At 49.2% G+C, this 17,184-nt stretch overlaps 2 protein-coding genes across 7 annotated transcripts in view; one reads left to right on the top strand and one right to left on the bottom strand.

Annotated features, from left to right (window-relative positions):
• NR3C2 (nuclear receptor subfamily 3 group C member 2) overlaps positions 1–4,568 on the top strand; it is a 368,607-nt gene extending 364,039 nt beyond the window's left edge. For 2 of the 3 annotated variants that reach the window (XM_037986899.2, XM_037986894.2), the window contains exon 9: positions 1,890–3,231. In XM_037986899.2, coding sequence (XP_037842827.1) covers positions 1,890–2,045 — 156 coding nt within the window. In that variant the 3' untranslated portion in view covers positions 2,046–3,231. Of the gene's footprint in view, positions 1–1,889 lie in introns of all 3 variants that reach the window. The other variant, XM_007999946.3, reaches the window with a different exon arrangement.
• Positions 4,569–10,535: 5,967 nt separating this feature from the next.
• Positions 10,536–17,184, bottom strand: part of ARHGAP10 (Rho GTPase activating protein 10) — a 335,394-nt gene continuing 328,745 nt past the window's right edge. For 3 of the 4 annotated variants that reach the window (XM_073017668.1, XM_073017667.1, XM_007999944.3), the window contains one exon: positions 11,094–11,319. In XM_073017668.1, coding sequence (XP_072873769.1) covers positions 11,231–11,319 — 89 coding nt within the window. In that variant the 3' untranslated portion in view covers positions 11,094–11,230. Of the gene's footprint in view, positions 11,320–17,184 lie in introns of all 4 variants that reach the window. The other variant, XM_007999938.3, reaches the window with a different exon arrangement.

Raw genomic sequence — 17,184 nt, 5'->3', positions numbered from 1 at the left:
GGATTTATCTACCTTTGGTCTTTGACGTTGGTGGCCTTCAGATGGGGTTTCTGTGTGGACATCCTTTTAGTTGATGTTGATGCTCTTCCTTTGTTAGTTTTCCTTCTACCAGTCAGGCCCCTCTGCTGCAGGTCTGCTGGGAGTTTGCTGGAGGTCCACTCCAGACCCTGTGTGCCTGAGTATCACCAGCAGAGGCTGCAGAACAGCAAAGATTGCTGCCTATTCCTAACTCTGGAGGCTTTGTCCCAGAGGGGCACCCACCAGATGCCAGGTGAAGCTCTCCTGTATGAGGTGTCTCCTTGTCAGGAGGCACAGGAATCAGGGACCACTTCAGGAGGCAGTCTGTCCCTTATCAGAACTCTAGTGCTGTGCTGAGAGAACCACTGCTCTCTTCAGAGCTCTCAGGCGGGGACGTTTAAGTCTGCTGAAGCTGTGCCCATAGCCGTCCCTTCCCCCAGGTGCTCTGTCCTAGGGAGATGGGGGTTTTCTCTATAAGCCCGTGACTGGGGCTGCTGCCTTTTTTTCAGAGGTGCCCTGCCCAGAGAGGAGGAATCTAGAGAGGCAGTCTGGTTACAGTGGCCTTGGGGAGCTGCAGTGTGCTCCACCCAGTTGGAACTTCCCAGTGGCTTTGTTTACACTGTGAGGGGAAAACAGCCTACTCAAGCCTCAGTAATGGCGGATGCTCCTCCCCACACCAAGCTCGAGCATCCCAGGTCAATTTCAGACTGCTGTGCTGGCAGCAAGAATTTCAAGCCAGTGGATCTCAGCTTGCTAGGCTCCGTGGTGGTGGGATCCGCTGAGCTAGACCACTTGGCTCCTTGGCTTCAGCCTCCTTTCCATGGAAGTGAATGGTTCTATCTCACTGGTGTTCTAGGTGCCACTGGGGTATGAAAAAAACTCCTGCAGCTAGCTCGGTGTCTACCCTAACTGGCACCTAGTTTTGTGCTTGAAACCCAGGGCCCTGGTGGTATAGGCACCCAAGGGAATCTCCTGGTCTGTGGGTTGCGAAGACCCTGGGACAAGTATAGTATCTGGGCCGGAAGCACCATTACAGCACAGTCCCTCACAGCTTCCCTTGGCTAGTGGAGGGAGTTCCCCGACCTCTTGCATCTCCTGGGTGAGGCGACGCCCCACCCTGCGTTGGCTCACCCTGGAGCAGTTCAGGTCTGGAGGGGATGAGAAAGGTTCTTGGTTCACAGAGTAGGGAAAAAGAGCTAGGGGACACCCCAGAACCTGTACTTGATGTTTTTCACTGTCTCAAAATCAGCCTGAAATAGGAAGTCGCTGAGGAGTCTCAGGTCTGCCCCCACAGGGCAGGCCCCTACAAGGAAGGAAAGAGGGCCTGGGGCTGCAGGTGGAAGTGCCAGCTTTCCCCCGTGGCAGCTCCATTGGCAGGCCCAGCTAGGGGGACACCACAGCTGCCTGTGAGGTGCTCTGTCTTTCTCCTCACCCTCCTGGGTGTCTGCGGTGCTTAGACCTTGGGCCAGCACCTGCCCCTTCCCACCAGCCCACCTTACACCCTGGGAAGTCCCATCGCCAGTACAAAGATACATGTGTAGGCACACATTTAGAAATTAGAATTTGATGAGTGCAGTACAGTGACCCAGTCACTATTAATGCTGTCACTGTCCCTGTAGCATCTGATACATTCAGTGCTCAAAATTCAGCTCTCAGCTGAATTTGTTTTCCACGAAAGGCAGATGACATGGATGATGTGAGCACCCTTCTTCCTCTCCCAGGACAGATGACTCTGCTCAGTTAAGGAGAACGTGGTCTCCTGGGAGGCTTTCTGACTGTTGTCCTTTGAGTTCCCACCAGAGTCAGAATGCAGAGGGATCCAGGGTCGGAAGCGAGGCCCCCGTGTCATGCCCCCTGTGTCTGTGTTACAGCTGGTGAGCGACCTGCTGGAATTCTGCTTCTACACCTTCCGAGAGTCCCATGCGCTGAAGGTAGAGTTCCCCGCAATGCTGGTGGAGATCATCAGCGACCAGCTGCCCAAGGTGGAGTCGGGGAATGCCAAGCCACTCTACTTCCACCGGAAGTGACTGCCCGCTGCCCGGAAGAACTTTGCCTTAAGTTTCCCCGTGTTGTTCCACACCCAGAAGGACCCAAGAAAACCTGTTTCTAACATGTGATGGTTGATTCACACTTGTTTCTCAAGTTTAAAGTCATGTCAGAGGTTTGGAGCTGGGAAAGCTGTTTTTCCATGGATTTGGCGAGACCAGAGCAGTCTGAAGGATTCCCCCCCTCCAATCCCCCAGCGCTTAGAAACATGTTCCTGCTCCTCGGGATGAAAAGCCATATCTAGTCAATAACTCTGATTTTGATATTTTCACAGATGGAAGTTTTAACTATGCCATGTAGTTTCTGGTATTGTTTGCTTGTTTTAAAAGGGTTCAAGGACTAACGAACTTTTTAAAGCTTACCCTTGGTTTGCACATAAAACGTATAGTCAATATGGGGCATTAATATTCTTTTGTTATTTAAAAAACACAAAAAATTAAAAAATATATACAGATTCCTGTTGTGTAATAACAGAACTCGTGGCGTGGGGTGGCAGCCCCCTCTGAGCCCTCGCTCGTCCACGGTCTTCTGCATCACTGATATACACACTCGTTAGCGTCCATTTCTTATTTAATTAGAATGGATAAGATGTTAAATGCCTTGGTTTGATTTCTAGTATCTATTGTGTTGGCTTTACAAATAATTTTATGCAGTCTTTTGCTGTGCTGTACATTACTGTATGTATAAATTATGAAGGACCTGAAATAAGGTATAAGGATCTTTTGTAAATGAGACACATACAAAAAAAAATCTTTAATGGTTAATAGGATGAATGGGAAAGTATTTTTGAAAGAATTCTATTTTGCTGGAGACTATTTAAGTACTATCTTTGTCTAAACAAGGTAATTTTTTTTTTGTAAAGTGCAATGTCCTGCATGCATAATGAACCGTTTACAGTGTATTTAAGAAAGGGAAAGCTGTGCCTTTTTTAGCTTCATATCTAATTTACCATTTTACAGTCTCTGTTGTAAATAACCACACTTAAACCTCTTCGGTTGTCTTGAAGCCTTTCTACTTTTTCTGTACTTTTTGTTTTGTTCTTGGTCTCCTGCTTGGGGCATTTGTGGGACTCCAGCACGTTTTCCGGCTTCTGCTTTATCCTACTCCATCGGGGAATGACACACACTGCGGTGTCTGCAGCTCCTGGAAGGTATCATTTGACAACACACGTGGGAGGAGGTGGTCCTGGGAGTGCTGCAGCTTCAGGAAAGCTGCCTTGTTCCCCTTTTCCTCCAACTCGAGGAGAGACTGGGAACTCGACGGCTCAGAGAGCCTCTTTTCCTCCCCTTTTAGAAAATAAGATTTTCTCCTGTGGGAAAAAAAATTCCATGCACTCTCTCTGTTAAAGATCAGCTCTTCCCTTCTGAGCTTGGAAAGGGGTTCTGCACTCCTGGAACCAGTCACAGGAACACACAGATCATGGCAGGATGCGCTGGGACAGCCCATCTTGGCAAGGTTCAATCATCTGAATGGCGTGGAGACCGGGAGATAGAGGGGTTTTAGATTTTTAAAAGGTAGGTTTTAAAAATAAATTTTATACAGAAACAGTTTTGGAGAAAAACTACAGATCATATATGCCAGACAGGGGCACTAAAATTTTTAATTCATTAATCTGTTTGGCACTGATGCAATTTATGGCTTTTCCCTTGCCCCAAATCACAAACATGTATCTTTGGGGAAACTAACAATATGATTGCACTAAATAAACTACTTTGAATAGAGGCCAAATTAATCTTTTAAAAGTGATGATAATCATCAGGTTTACTCAGTGAAATCATATTACTTTCCAAAATCTAAAAGCTGTAGCTGGAGAAGCCCATGGCCAGGAGGAAGCAGCAATTGGATCAACACTTTTCTCCAGGGTTCACCATGCAGGCAACATTACCTTGTCTTTCAAAAGACACCTGCCTTGTGCAAGGGGAAACCTGTGAAAGCTGCACTCAGAGGGAGGAGTTTTTCTTACATAATTTGCAATTTCAGGAATTTAATTTATAGGCAGATCTTTACAGTCAACTTACATGCACAGCAATATGAAAGCCACATTTTGAAGGTAATAAATACACAGCATGCAGACTGGGAGTTGCTAGAAAACAAATGACTTACTTACAAAAGCAGCTTTTAGTTCAGACTAGTTTTTATAAAATGGGAATTCTGACTTAACCAGGTTTGGGATGGAGATGGTCTGCATCAGCTTTTTGTATTAACAAAGTTACTGGCTCTTTGTGTGTCTCCAGGTAACTTTGCTTGATTAAACAGCAAAGCCATATTCTAAATTCACTGTTGAATGCCTGTCCCAGTCCAAATTGTCTGTCTGCTCTTATTTTTGTACCATATTGCTCTTAAAAATCTTGGTTTGGTACAGTTCATAATTCACCAAAAGTTCATATAATTTAAAAAAAACTAAATTAGTTTAAAATGAAGCAATTTATATCTTTATGCAAAAACATATGTCTGTCTTTGCAAAGGACTGTAAGCAGATTACAATAAATCCTTTACTTTAATCACCTGTTGTTTTGGAGCGAATTCATTTGAATGTCTGTAGGTACACATGGATTTTGTGCCCTCCCAAATCTTGATTGTATGCACTCTGCCTACATCCAAGATGGAGAACAGTGGTTTTCCATGTTAGAAAGAGTCCTATGTTAGCCACATGTTAATTCTACTCTTTGGGGACTGATTAGAGACCTTGTTTCTAATACTTTTGATATTTGGTTCATTAAAATACTCTGTAACCATTGGATAACTATTGCCATGTAGTTGCTAAACCCTGTATATACATTGCCTCATTTATCTTCACAACCACATGAAAACTTATTCTGCAGAATTTGAGACTAACGTGAGTGGAGCCCCCGTCTGACTCCAAAGTTCTTCCTCTACATGGTCTCACCCTGTCATCCCTCAGGACCCTTGCGCCAGCAAGAGGCTCAGCTCCCCATTGGCCACGATTCTTCTGACATTTCTGCAGGCTTGTCCCTTGGATTCCACTCATTAATATGGGTCACAAAGGAGCAGTAAGCAATCACCAGCTGGATTTTAAATAGAAAACATTTCCCACAAGATAAATTCAAGTACAGTACATTTTTAATGTGTTACTCAACTGGTGATTGTTCAAATTATTTTTGCTTTCAGCAAGAGAAGACTATTAGATAGTAAAACAAACTCAGCTTTGTGAAACACAACAGATCCATTTCTGAACACAGCATACTCACTGAACACAGCACAGGAAGTAAGTTGTGAGCACAAATTTTTGGTGTGTAAAATACTATAAATGCAATTTTAGATTTAAAATTTTCAGAAAATTGACCTATTAGGGAACAGGGCTTTTCACAGAGAGCCCCTAACTTGAAACAAAAGCCATCTTGGGCTGGGAACCCACCCAAAGCTGGCAGGAGTCCCCTACAATGTGCACCCTTGGCTAAAGGGGGTGCCCTTTTCTAATTGAACAGACTCATTCTTGGGTCAATGTGGCTATTTCTAACAATCTCTAGAAGTGCTCTCAGGCCAAAAGAATTCAGCCCACAGTTAGGAATCATTAGCTAAGAACTGGTCTCTGCCACGGAGACAGCCAGCCACTCTATGCCAGAGCAGTTAAAAAAAAATTATGCCCAGTGATGCCTATGTATTTAGAGGCTTGTTTGCTTCTGTGTGCTGAATTCCCCCCAAGCAAATAGAAAACATTGTCCCTTTATGTACAAATCAGCTCTAACGTATTTTTTGTAAACTCTGCAAATGTACACAGATTAAAATGACTTGATTACAAGTATCTCTGGCACTTTAATTTCAAGTCAGCCAGTTGCTACTGTAGCAATTTTCTTGGAAATAAAACAGTAGCTTCCCAAAAAACACTGGGTAAGGCATGAACACTGATCATGGACCAAGACTGTCCAAAGCAAAGTGAACAATGGGGCCAAGTGGCAGGCAGTTAGCTGCTGCTGTACAACAGAACATCCCAAAACCCACCGCTTTAGATCAATCACCATTGACTATTTCTCATGAGTCTATGAGTTGGCTGGAGAAGCAGGCTGGGTGTGCTGACCTGAGCCAGGCTCGGCTGAGCTGGGATTGTTTGTACCTCCGTGGTCAGCCTGCAGCTGTCTGGTCTGCAGTGGTGCTGCTCCATGTGGCCTCTCATCCTCCAGCAAGCTAGCCTGGGTTTATTTTCATGGCAAAGCCAGGGCTCTAAAAGAGACCCTGGAAAGGCATATAACACTTTCCATGCCTCTGACTGAATCAAGTTTGCTCCTACCCCATTGGCCAAAGCAGGTTGTGAGGTGAAGCCCCGAGTCAGCCTGAAAGGGCTCCACAAAGGGGCATGGTTTGGGGAGGGGTGAAAGATCAGGATTTTTAAATGTCTACCACTAGTAGTTACTCAGGTATTTTGCTGCAGCATGTATGTTGCCAAGACAGTGGTTTCCAAGTTTTCCCTAGTCTGAAAAACCCGTTTATATGGATCTCCATGCCCCGAGCCAGCCTGACTGAGGGTGGATGGCAGCACCTGTGAAAACTGGCCTGGCTGGGTCTGATCCTGCTGCTCCCAGCATGGGAGCTGCTCCACCTTGCAGTGTTTCCTTAGTTGCTAAACTCCACAAGGAAGAAGAAATCCAAACACCAATGCATAGCCCTGAGCTGCCATGCATTCACTGCCCAAATTTAAAGTGCAGGTCCCTTGTTGGGCCAAAAATAGAAGTCTTTCCAATCAAGTCGATCTTCAGATAGTGTTTTCCAAGGTATTCTAACCAGTAGGTTGAGATACTTTCAGCTAGACATTTAAGCGTTAGAATGAGCTGAACTGCCCAAATGAGGTAGCAATAAATTACTGCTCAGGCCAGTCAAGGAAGAAGAGTGCTGAGAAGCAACTGAGAAAACATTTGCAGAACGAGGAGCAGGAGAGCTGTTTGAGGACACGCTCCTGGAATAGCATCCTCAGAGTGGACAGAGGAAAGCCACGTGGCTCAAGAATATTCAAGAAGTCGTGGAAAATATCTGGCCAAGGAAGGGGTCACCGGGACTGGTTTTGAGAGACTGGGAGAACCCCTAAGAAGGTGAGAAGATGCCCAGTCTGGAGGTGAATGGGAACAAAGGCAAGCCCAAGAGAGCAGGAGCCTGGAGTGGATAGTGGATAGTGGCGTTGGGAAGGAGGGGAGAGGCTGAGCAACACTGGCAAAGGACAAGAGCAGGGAATGGCTTTTGCAGAACAGATGCTGGCAGGAAGCAGGTGGTGACTTAGAGATGAGAAGCAGGACAGAAACCGACCCCCAACCACCACAGTGCCCTGCCCCTTGCCTTCTCCAGTCATCTCCATTTACTAAACCCCACTTCCTACCATGCACCCATCCAGCACAGGACATTCACTCTCATTTAACCGTCACATCCCACAGGTTGCGTCTCCTCTTTCCATTTCACAGGCACAAACAGACCCATAAAAAGGTCAAGTAACTTACCAGAGGTCACCAAGATATAAAATAGCAAAAATAAGATTTCAAAACAGCTTGTCTGTAACGCAACATGCACTTTTCACCACTGTCTTATTTTCATAGAGCTGCTGTAACAAAGGACCACAAACTGGGCACCTTAAGCAGAAATGCATTTTCTCCCAGTTCTGGAGGCTGGAAGTCCAAGATGGAGGCGTCAACAGGGTTGGTTCCTTCAGTGAGGGCTGTGAAGAAGGGTCTATTCCAGGCCTCTCCCCTTGGCTTGTAGATGGCTGTCTTCTCCCTGTTTCTCTTCATGTCATCTTTCTTCTGTGCGAGTCTCTCAGTGTCCAGATTTCCCCTTGTTTTAAGGACATCAGTCATATCGGATTAGGGCCAACCCTACTGTGCTCAGCTTAACTAGTGACATCTGCAAAGATTCTATTTCCAAATGATGTCACATTCTGAGGGACTGGGGGCTAAGAACTTCAACATATGAATTTGGAGAGTGGGAAACAATTCGACTCATAACAGCATGGCCCTGAGGACAAGATGGCACAGCAGAAAGAACATGTGACTAGCTTATTGAACCTGAGGAAGCAAGTGCTCCTTCTCCATTTTCTCATCCATAAAATGGGCTAATATCCCCTGGCTTGTGCAGTCACTGTAAGGAAAGAATGAGTTAGACATCCATCTCTGGCATGGATACCCATTGCTTTTCCCTTCCATATTCCCAACCGCAGGTGTGGCTGCTACTACAAAGGAAAGAGGGTGAGGCTGCAGCCCCTGCAAGTCCTTTGGCTCTGTTTTCACCTGGCACCTCCTTTACAGATGTGGGGAACACCAGGGAAGGCCCTGTGGGTGGCACCATCAGATGCAAGCCCTGCAGCCCCAGTGCCAACAAGAAACGCATGGCCTGAGTGCTCTTTTTTGCCCCAAACCACCAAAGTGCCTCTGAATGAACACAGGATATGGACCTGGTCTAGGCAGCTGCAGTTGGTGCTGCAGGAGCTGAGCAAGGTAAGGCTGAGGGAAGGCCAGGCAGCCTCTGCACAGCCTGGGGAGCAGCCGCACCCATCCAGCTAAAACAGCAAAACATACTCCACTCCTCTTCTAGGGGAAGGAAGATAATCCACCAAAGTAAGAAAACACCCTCCTGATCCTGCTCCTCAGTACATCCTGGGCCATGTCCAGGGGTAAGCTCCCTGCCCAGAGGCCTTGGCAGTCCTGGCCACACTGCTGTGCACGTGTCACATTCTCAGACAGAAACACCCCTGCTCCCCTCTGGCATTACCCCACTCTTCCCCAGAGGGCCACAGGAGGGGTCCTTCAGCTCTTAAGGCTATAGGAGCCTCCACAGGGCACAGTTTTAGAACTTCCCTACTTGTCACCCCATCAATCTAAGGAACACAGAAGGCCCTGATGACAAAGATGCAAGATACTGCTGTTCTTATACATAGGAGTAAGAAAAATGGGAACAGCAGTTCCTATTAGCCAAGCCCTCCCCACATACTGGGTGCGCTGCTTCTATTAGGTCATTTCAACCCCAAACTTCTCAGGATCGTTTTATTTTTAGGAGGCTGGTACAGAATCATGGGGGTGACTGATCTTGCCCAAGGTCACACAGATAGCCAAACTTGGTGGTGATTTAAGTGGGGGTAAAAGCACTTTGGGGGGAATGGCAGGTTGGATGCATCTCACTGTTAACAATAGGAATCTCCAGCAAGCAAACAAATCAATCAAGACCTGGTGCAGGGAGTTTTAGTTTTAATGGCCCCTGGGGATAGACCAATTAGGAATCTGCCCGGAAGCCACTCCCAACACTAACCTGAGCCTGCTCTAGCTGCCCACAGGTTTGCCTTTGCCTGCAGAGGGGCCCCACAGAAGTGGAACATGCCAGCAACCTCTTCTCACGAGTCAAGTTCCCTTCTACATCCCAAGCAACAAGTCGGGGCAGCAACGACAACTCAGAAAACAGGCTCCTGGAGGTTATGCTGCCCCAGCCCCAGGCCAAGCCAGCCCCTGCCCAGGCCTCAGGCCCACTTGTGGTAGGGCGGCCCTGAGCTCCTCTGCGGTCTCAATGCTCTTCACTGGGCGCGTGATTATTTTAAATTACGTTGCATCGAAATTGTCCTTATTTTCATTTACAATACAGATACTTTTCAAGAAGCTCATTTGCCCATACACATACAACTCCCAAACTCCACACCCTCACATCATCCACGTGAGGTGACTTCCAAGATGTTAACTGGCAAGCTCTTGAGTCAGCTCATCTGGGGATGAGGCAACAGACACATCTGTCCTTTGATAAACGCTTGAGAGAAGTCCAACAGGTCCGGGAACCTCCTATGGGGATGTGTGGAAAGACATGAATGGCCCCAGAGCAGCCTCTGGGGCATGGGGCTGGCTTCAGAATCTTGGGGCCACTAAAACTAAGCCGCACATTCCAAGGGAAGTCCCCTCTTCCTCAAGAGGTTGTTGCACCCCATGGCTTGGAGGTGGAGGAGAATGAGGAAGCGTCAGAGCAAGGCCTGCCCATGCTGGGGGTGGCCATCAGCACGGGGTAGGGCAGGGTCAAGGGTGAAGGCTCCTCCGGGAAGGTCTGCTCTGCCTCCCTCTCCTCCCTCAACACTGAAATTAATCCAGATGGCGATTAGCAAGGAGGCCTGGAAGGCAGAGGCATGCTGGGAGGTGTGGGGTAAGGGTGTGCAATGGTGCTGGTAGGAGGGCTGGTCCCAGGGCACTGAGACAGCTCACACCAACCACCCAGGGCCAAAGCCCCAGCCCTGCTCCAAGTCCTGCAGGCACCAGGGTAGAGAGGCCTGTGCAGCCACTGGAGGAGATGTGAATGCCCTTCCAGGATTGCACACATCAGAGGCTGCCAGTGCCCCCGGGAACACGCCTCACTGCGAATACTCCAGGCTCCCCGCTAACAGATTCCACCTGTGAGCACGCCGACAGCAGAGAGAGACGAGTCCCATCGCAGGCTGCCAATTCATAAATCAAGACAGGGCAATGACTTCCACAACCGCTTCCCCACATTAGGACAGACAAATCAAATAGTAAATTACAGTTTATTTCATTTACAGAGACCTTGAGGCAAAAAGGTGGTGTTTGGAAAAAAGCACACGGGTGAGGAGCACCGAGAAGCCTGTTACAAATACGCCAGTGCACGCCGCCAGTGCAGTGACGTGGGGTCCTGCAGGTGGCCGTCTAGGAAGAGCAGGCTGGAGAAGCACGTCTCTCTGCCTCCCTCTGGCTTGAGACCATCTCCCCCACACCAGCAGCAGCCTCTCGCAGCCAGGCTGCCGGAGCCAGGCATGCGCTCCGCAGACTTATGGCTGTGAGCAGCACAGTTCCCTTTAACATCGCAGCAGCAGGTGCTCGGGGAGGAGAGGGAGCCAGGGTGGCTCTGGTGACGTGACTGCCAGTGGGGGCGACACGGGTGGCAGAAGGCTGCCTTCCCTCTCATTCTATATGCTGGATAATTGAAACTCACAAGTCCCGATACTTGACAAATGAAAAGTCCATTCTGCGAATCCTGACATTCCCCCTCCTGATCCACAATCACAGTTCAGTGCGGTGCATTCCCATCCCCGCCCACCCCCTACCGCCAAGGCTGATTGTGATCATGGTAACTCCCAAGTGTGGAGGTACCTGTGGGTGCAGCCCAGAGCCTCAGAGGAGGAAGGCGGCTCTCTGCCCCCAGGCAGGTCCCTGGGTGCCCGGGTCAGCAGGGGCTCTGCGTCCACGAGCTACAGCAGCTTGACGTAATTCTGTGGAATCAGCCCCCTCTTGCCGTTCAGAGTCCCCTCTAGCCAGCCAGGCTCCCTGGAGGTTTGTACTGAAAAGGAAGAGAAAAATCACCTTAACAAAATGCCCCCAAGTACTTGCCTCCTGGGTGTTCACTTAAAAGCTCAACCAGGGAGTGGCCAGTAGAGAACAGGGGCCACTTCTGGGATGCTGGGTCACAAAGTCTGCACCAGGGTCACTGACAGGCTCTGCCTCCCTGCACTGGCCACGACAATCCTCATCTATGCGGTCCCAAAGCAGCCTCCTAACCAGTGTCCTGGTTTCCAGTCCGGTCCCTTCCAACCCACTCTGCACAAAGATGCTCAGTGAACTATCTAGAATACAGAGCTGATCACATCCCTCCCCTGCTTAAAGTCAAACTCAAGCTTTTTGCGTTTTTGTTTTGGTTTTTTCTTCCTGAGAGGGAGTCTCGCTCTATGGCCCAGGCTGGAGTGCAGTGGTGCTATCTCGGCTCACGGCAACCTCTGCCTCCCGGGTTCTAGCAATTCTCCCGCCTCAGCCTCCCGAGTAGCTGGGATTACAGGTAAGCATCACCATGCCTGGCTAATTTTTGTATTTTTAGTAGAGATGGGGTTTCACCACATTGGCCAGCCTGGTCTTAAACTACTGACCTCGGCTGATCCACTTGCCTTTGGTCCCCCAAAGTGCTGGGATTACAGGTGTGAGCCACCGTTCCCAGCCTCAAACTCAAGCTTCTTACTGGTCTGTAACACAGGCCCCTTGGCACCTGGCTCCGGTCACCCCTACAGGAGCCCTTCACACTCCACTGGCACATCATGCAGGTCAACTGCAGTGAATCATCCAGAGAAATCCCAACTGCAACTCCAGGCCTTTGCAAGTGCAGTGACTTCTGCCTGGAATGCCTTTCCCCCACCTCTTCACCGGGTAATTCCTCCTGTTTAGAGACCTGATTGGATGCCTCCTCCTCTGACAGTCTGGTCTGACTCCCACACTGGACGGGGAACTCCTGAAGGCAGCCTGAGCCTTATACATCTGGGCACGGTGCCTGGCACAATGGACTGTTCATAAATATTCACGTGATACTTAACGAGAAAACTGCAGCCTGGACAGCAAAGGGCACAGGTCCAAGCACTCCTCACCAGGGTTCGGAAATGCAATACAGAAGCATTTCATAACCCCCAGCTGTGGGCAGGCCCCAGCTCAAACCCCCAACCATGGTCAGGTGCAGGCATGGCAGCCGTGGCAAAAAGGAAAGGGGAGGCATGGGCTACTCCAGCAGACCAACTCGAAAGATGACTTCCGATCACAACCCAGGAGAATAATTTCATATCAAAAACCAAGTACAGGCATACACGTCCATAACACACACAAGTTTCATGAAGCAACACTCTTACCCTCACTGTGGACACGCAATGCCTTCCTTTCCGTATTCTATTATTTTCTTCCCCATGGATTTGTGTAGAAAAGTATTATTCTTTGAATGCTAATTGCAACTCAGCGAATTCAGTTCACGGTCCTCTAAGGTATAGCTGCCCACAGTTTGGAAGACACTGACAATCCAATTCTAATTGTCCTTTGCAACAGGGTAACTGTTTGTTCTTCCCTCCCCTGGATGAACAGGAACACATTCTGCCTGTCTGCATTCCCCTAACCGCCTGCACTTTCCTTAAATTCAACAAGCTTCTGGCTTCAAGGCCTCCATGGAGCTATTCCCTTGGGCTTGAATGCTCTTCCCTGCCTTTATGCCTGGACAGCACCTACTCATGCTTCAAAGAGCAGCTTCAGCATCCCCCTACTTCCAGGACTCCTCCCCTGGCTCCAGACCAGGTTGGGGCTCCCAGTTATGCACCCTGCATGTCCTGTGTGTGTGTGCACACATACGTGTACATATAGGAGAGATACACTGAGACATTCTTTTCTAGTCCAGACTATGACAGCATGTAACATCTATAACATGAGACCCGGCACCTAGCACAGTGTCAGACACATGATTATCTGTGTAATGAATGAATAAGCAAAACAAGAGATGTGCTCAAAGTGATCTGGCAGCAAGTCACTTTCTTCATGCCTTCAATGACCTTGACCCTGACACTGTTCTTCATACCAGGATTTTTAGAGACTTCTCACTTCATCCAAACACCTCAGCTGGCAATGCTACTAGTATGCAGCCACCATCAGGGAAAAGCTTTGGCTTCTATGCAAAAGAGGCCCTCAGGGTTGTAACAATGTGGAGGCCTGAGTGGCAAGGGGCCCAGGGCTCAAGTCAGAGCCCTGGAGGAGACTCCTGGCTAGCTGGGTGCACCTGGGAAATTAACCCCTGGGCCTCGCTCAGCTGTTACCTGCAACAGGGGGTTACTAGCACTTAGCCTGCAGGACCTGCTATGAGGAGGCAATAAGGTAGTCTCAAATACAGTCTCACCTGCACATGCTTACTGTTTCTCCTCCTACCCTATACACACCACACACTTGCACAAACACAGACTCAGTATTAATAAAAGACAGGATGAACAGAGGAGGAAAAAGGTGATGTTCTACAACGCTGGAGGTGAAAGGAGGCTTGATTGGGGAAACCTCCCCAACCAACAAACCAGAGAGACGCCTCCACAACCCCATTCACCACCTCCCCAGCCCTCCCCTCCCTGAAAGGCAGAAGCCAGTAGGGAGAGAGATGTCACTGCTTTACAGAGGTGACCAAGGGGGATCCTGTAACATCCAAGAGCCTTGGAAGTGGACCCGGCCAAGCGGTGGGCGGGGTGGGCTAGAAGGATCTGGAGACCAACAGCAAGGTGTCCCCAAGCACAGGAAAAGTGGCTCTGCAGCTGCAGATGAGGCTGGCAGGCTCTCCCTCCCTCTCTGAAGATCTGACCTCTCTCAGTAGCATCGAACCCCAAAATACCCATCTGGGGCTCCTCTCCTAGTTTATCACACCGCTCCTCCCCCGAGAAGTATCTACACGGACAACAGGGCTCTGGCTTTTCCATTCTTACGGGTGGAGAACACGGTGGCCTCAGTGTCTGTCATTTCCCACGCACCCTCCCCGTGCCTGCAGGTCTCAGTCCAAGAGCCTCACTCTGCTTCAGCCACGGTGTCCTCACAGCCTTTAGACCACAAGAGGGAACAAGACGGGGGTGGGGCAGGGACCCCAAGTAGCACCAGAGAGAAGCAGGTCCCTTCCACCAACTCAGTTTTCAGCATAACGTAGACGATGTGTGTGACAAATACTGAAATCACTGAAGTGTCATCAGCACACGGTGAGCGCCAGGAACCCACACTCAACTTCAGAACTGCCGCAGGACCCACAGGGAGGCTGCGTCCTGGGCTCTGTCCTATCTCCCACCCCTAGGCAACCAGTAGCTTGGATGCTATGTTTCTCATTATCTTATCACAGCTATGGGTACAATTCAGTTTTGTCACACAAGTCCATACCCCTAATAATATCCCATTTATTTTGCGTATATGTGAGCTTAACCAGAAGCACATAATGTCTAGGCACCTGGAACTTATTTTTCACTCAATATTTTTTTCTCAGATTCCCCTGTGCTAGGAATCTACCTGGTGACGAAATCGTTGGGCTGTGGGGTCTATATGCAATCAACTTTCCAGGATAATGCCAAATTGTTTTCCAGGGATTATTCTGTGTCTATCTGAGACTTTTCAAGTTTAATCGCCAGAGGCTTTTAAGGATCAATTTGGGCCACACTTGCTCCCCCACGTCTACATGTGGATGTTGACAAAGAGCCTGGGACAGCCAGGAAAGCAGCCCTGCCGCTGCTGCTGCTGCTGCCGCCGCCGCCACGTGGGGTCGCTCCTGGAAACCTCCTGCCTCAGCACCCTCCCAGCCCTGCCCCTGGGGAGGCAACCACTGCCCATCAGACTGGAGCACACCTGCCTGGAAAGACAGCACGACTGGCGGGTGGTCACCAGCAAAACCTATTTCCAGGATTCCCCAGGCCTGGAGAAAAGGGAAAGTCCCTCTGGCCATCAAAGCAACATCACTGCCCCGAGACCTTACAAACGCAGCCCTCTCCTGGGGGTGAGGGGTGGGGGCGGGCGGGGGCTGGGAGGCATTGCCCCAGAGCAACAGCTAGGCATTAGTAAGTCTACTAAAGAAACACATCTTCCGCCTAGAATTGGAACTCATAACTTAAGTCTAGGCCCACCCAGTAAGAGCAAAGAACAAGGACAGTCATGGAGCTACACAATTGCTAAAGACCCCTGTGTCAACCACACTCCGGGTCAGGATTTCTCAGAGCTGCACACATCCCAAACCGCATAACTACTGACGAGGCTGCCCGGGGGTCACTCTGACCTCAAGTTTGTTTTCTCCAAAGGCCACTAGGTGCCATAAACCGATTTCCTTTATTGCCTGTATGAGGTACAAAAAGGAATGGCACTGCAATAGCATCTATGGAGGCTGGAAGATTCCACATGGATAAGTGAACATAGGAAGAATGTCTTGGGCATTCCAGGGACACTAAGTATTGCTGGTCTGCAGAAAGGGAGCGTTCCCAGCAGCACTCCTGCGGGCTGAGCTGTCTAGAGTGGCCACTTGGAGCACTGCCTGGCTCCACAGAAGCTGTGGTCAGATGACCTGACAGTCTGTCTTCTCAGTGTCAGTTGTCAGACCGGAAGACCCCATAGCTGTTTAAGGAAGGGCTTCAATAGACGTGTTCTGGGCAAGCACCTGCTTTTAACTAGCTAAGAGATCAACTATGCACAGAAGATGTGAGGCGCAAACACACACACACATAAACTCTGCTTAAGGGCTTGACACCGACTGTACCCTTTGAAGAAGTATCCCTATTAAGCAGTAAGCCTAATGCTGTTGATTCTGAACACCTTCCACTACGTTATCTCCCCTGCTATAAAAGAATCAGGGCGGCACCTGTAAGACAGGCAGCTCACATTAAATGAGACACTCACATCCCTGGGTAGGGAGAGGGTGTCAACACATCCACAAGGTATTTTCCAAGTAGCCAGCCTTAGGAGAGGGACAGAATGAGGAGCTCCTGAGACACCCGGGGTGCCCCAGCCAGCAAAGTCCTGACAGAGCTAGACACCAGCACTGCAGAGCACAGAACCTGAGTGAGACACAACCTGGCTCAAAACAGCCTCTTCTAAGGCACACTACGATGTACCCAGTGTGGCATCATGGTCAGCAGCCTCTCCCCCATACGTCTGTAGCAACTCAAACCCTCTTTTTCTGGTAGCCCCAATGCTATCTTGATACAGCATCAATGTTGTGGCCATCCCTGCCACTGAGGATGAAGAATCAGCTGCAGAGAGTCCCAAAGGAGCCTGTTCCAGGTCACATGGAGGATAAGAAAGCCATGCTGTGAGCCCAGGCAAAATAACTGCAGAGTTCAGAATCCACGTTGCCTACAATCAGTGGCTCTCCTCCTCCAAAACACACGGAGACACTGGTATGTGTGTGCACGTGTGTGTACATAGGTACTACTGTGTGACTATGTACGTGTATGTGTGTACATGCACACTTTTTAGGAAGACTCCAAGTCATCTCGGGACTTTAGAGCTGGGGAACATAAGTCTCTTGGGTCAGACGCCTACCAGCGTGTCCCCTTTTATCCAAACTGGCATATCTGCGCTGGCTTTAGGCACTAACCCTCATTCACATGGCTGTGTGCCCAGGAGAGGCGTCCTATACCCTGTGTGATTCTGATTGGTCTAAATCCTTGCAAATGATGAATTTGGGGTAAGCATGTGACTCAGTTCTACATACTGGGATGTGAGGATCGGTAAACTACGAAGAATATCCTGGCAAGGTTTTCTCATTCTTAAAGGAACACAAGGATGAGACACCTCCTTCCACCACAGTGTGGCCATGATACATGCAACTGTGGTAGTTACCTTGCTCCCGCCAGGGAAACCAGACAGAGGCCCAGGTCCATCAGCAGAGAACAGTTTCGCAGAGAGA

Source organism: Chlorocebus sabaeus, chromosome 7 (genome assembly GCF_047675955.1).
Source record: "Chlorocebus sabaeus isolate Y175 chromosome 7, mChlSab1.0.hap1, whole genome shotgun sequence".
In the NCBI taxonomy this organism is placed as follows: domain Eukaryota; kingdom Metazoa; phylum Chordata; class Mammalia; order Primates; family Cercopithecidae; genus Chlorocebus; species Chlorocebus sabaeus.
Note: the sequence above shows the minus strand (reverse complement) of the source record. Positions and strands in the feature narration are given on the sequence as shown.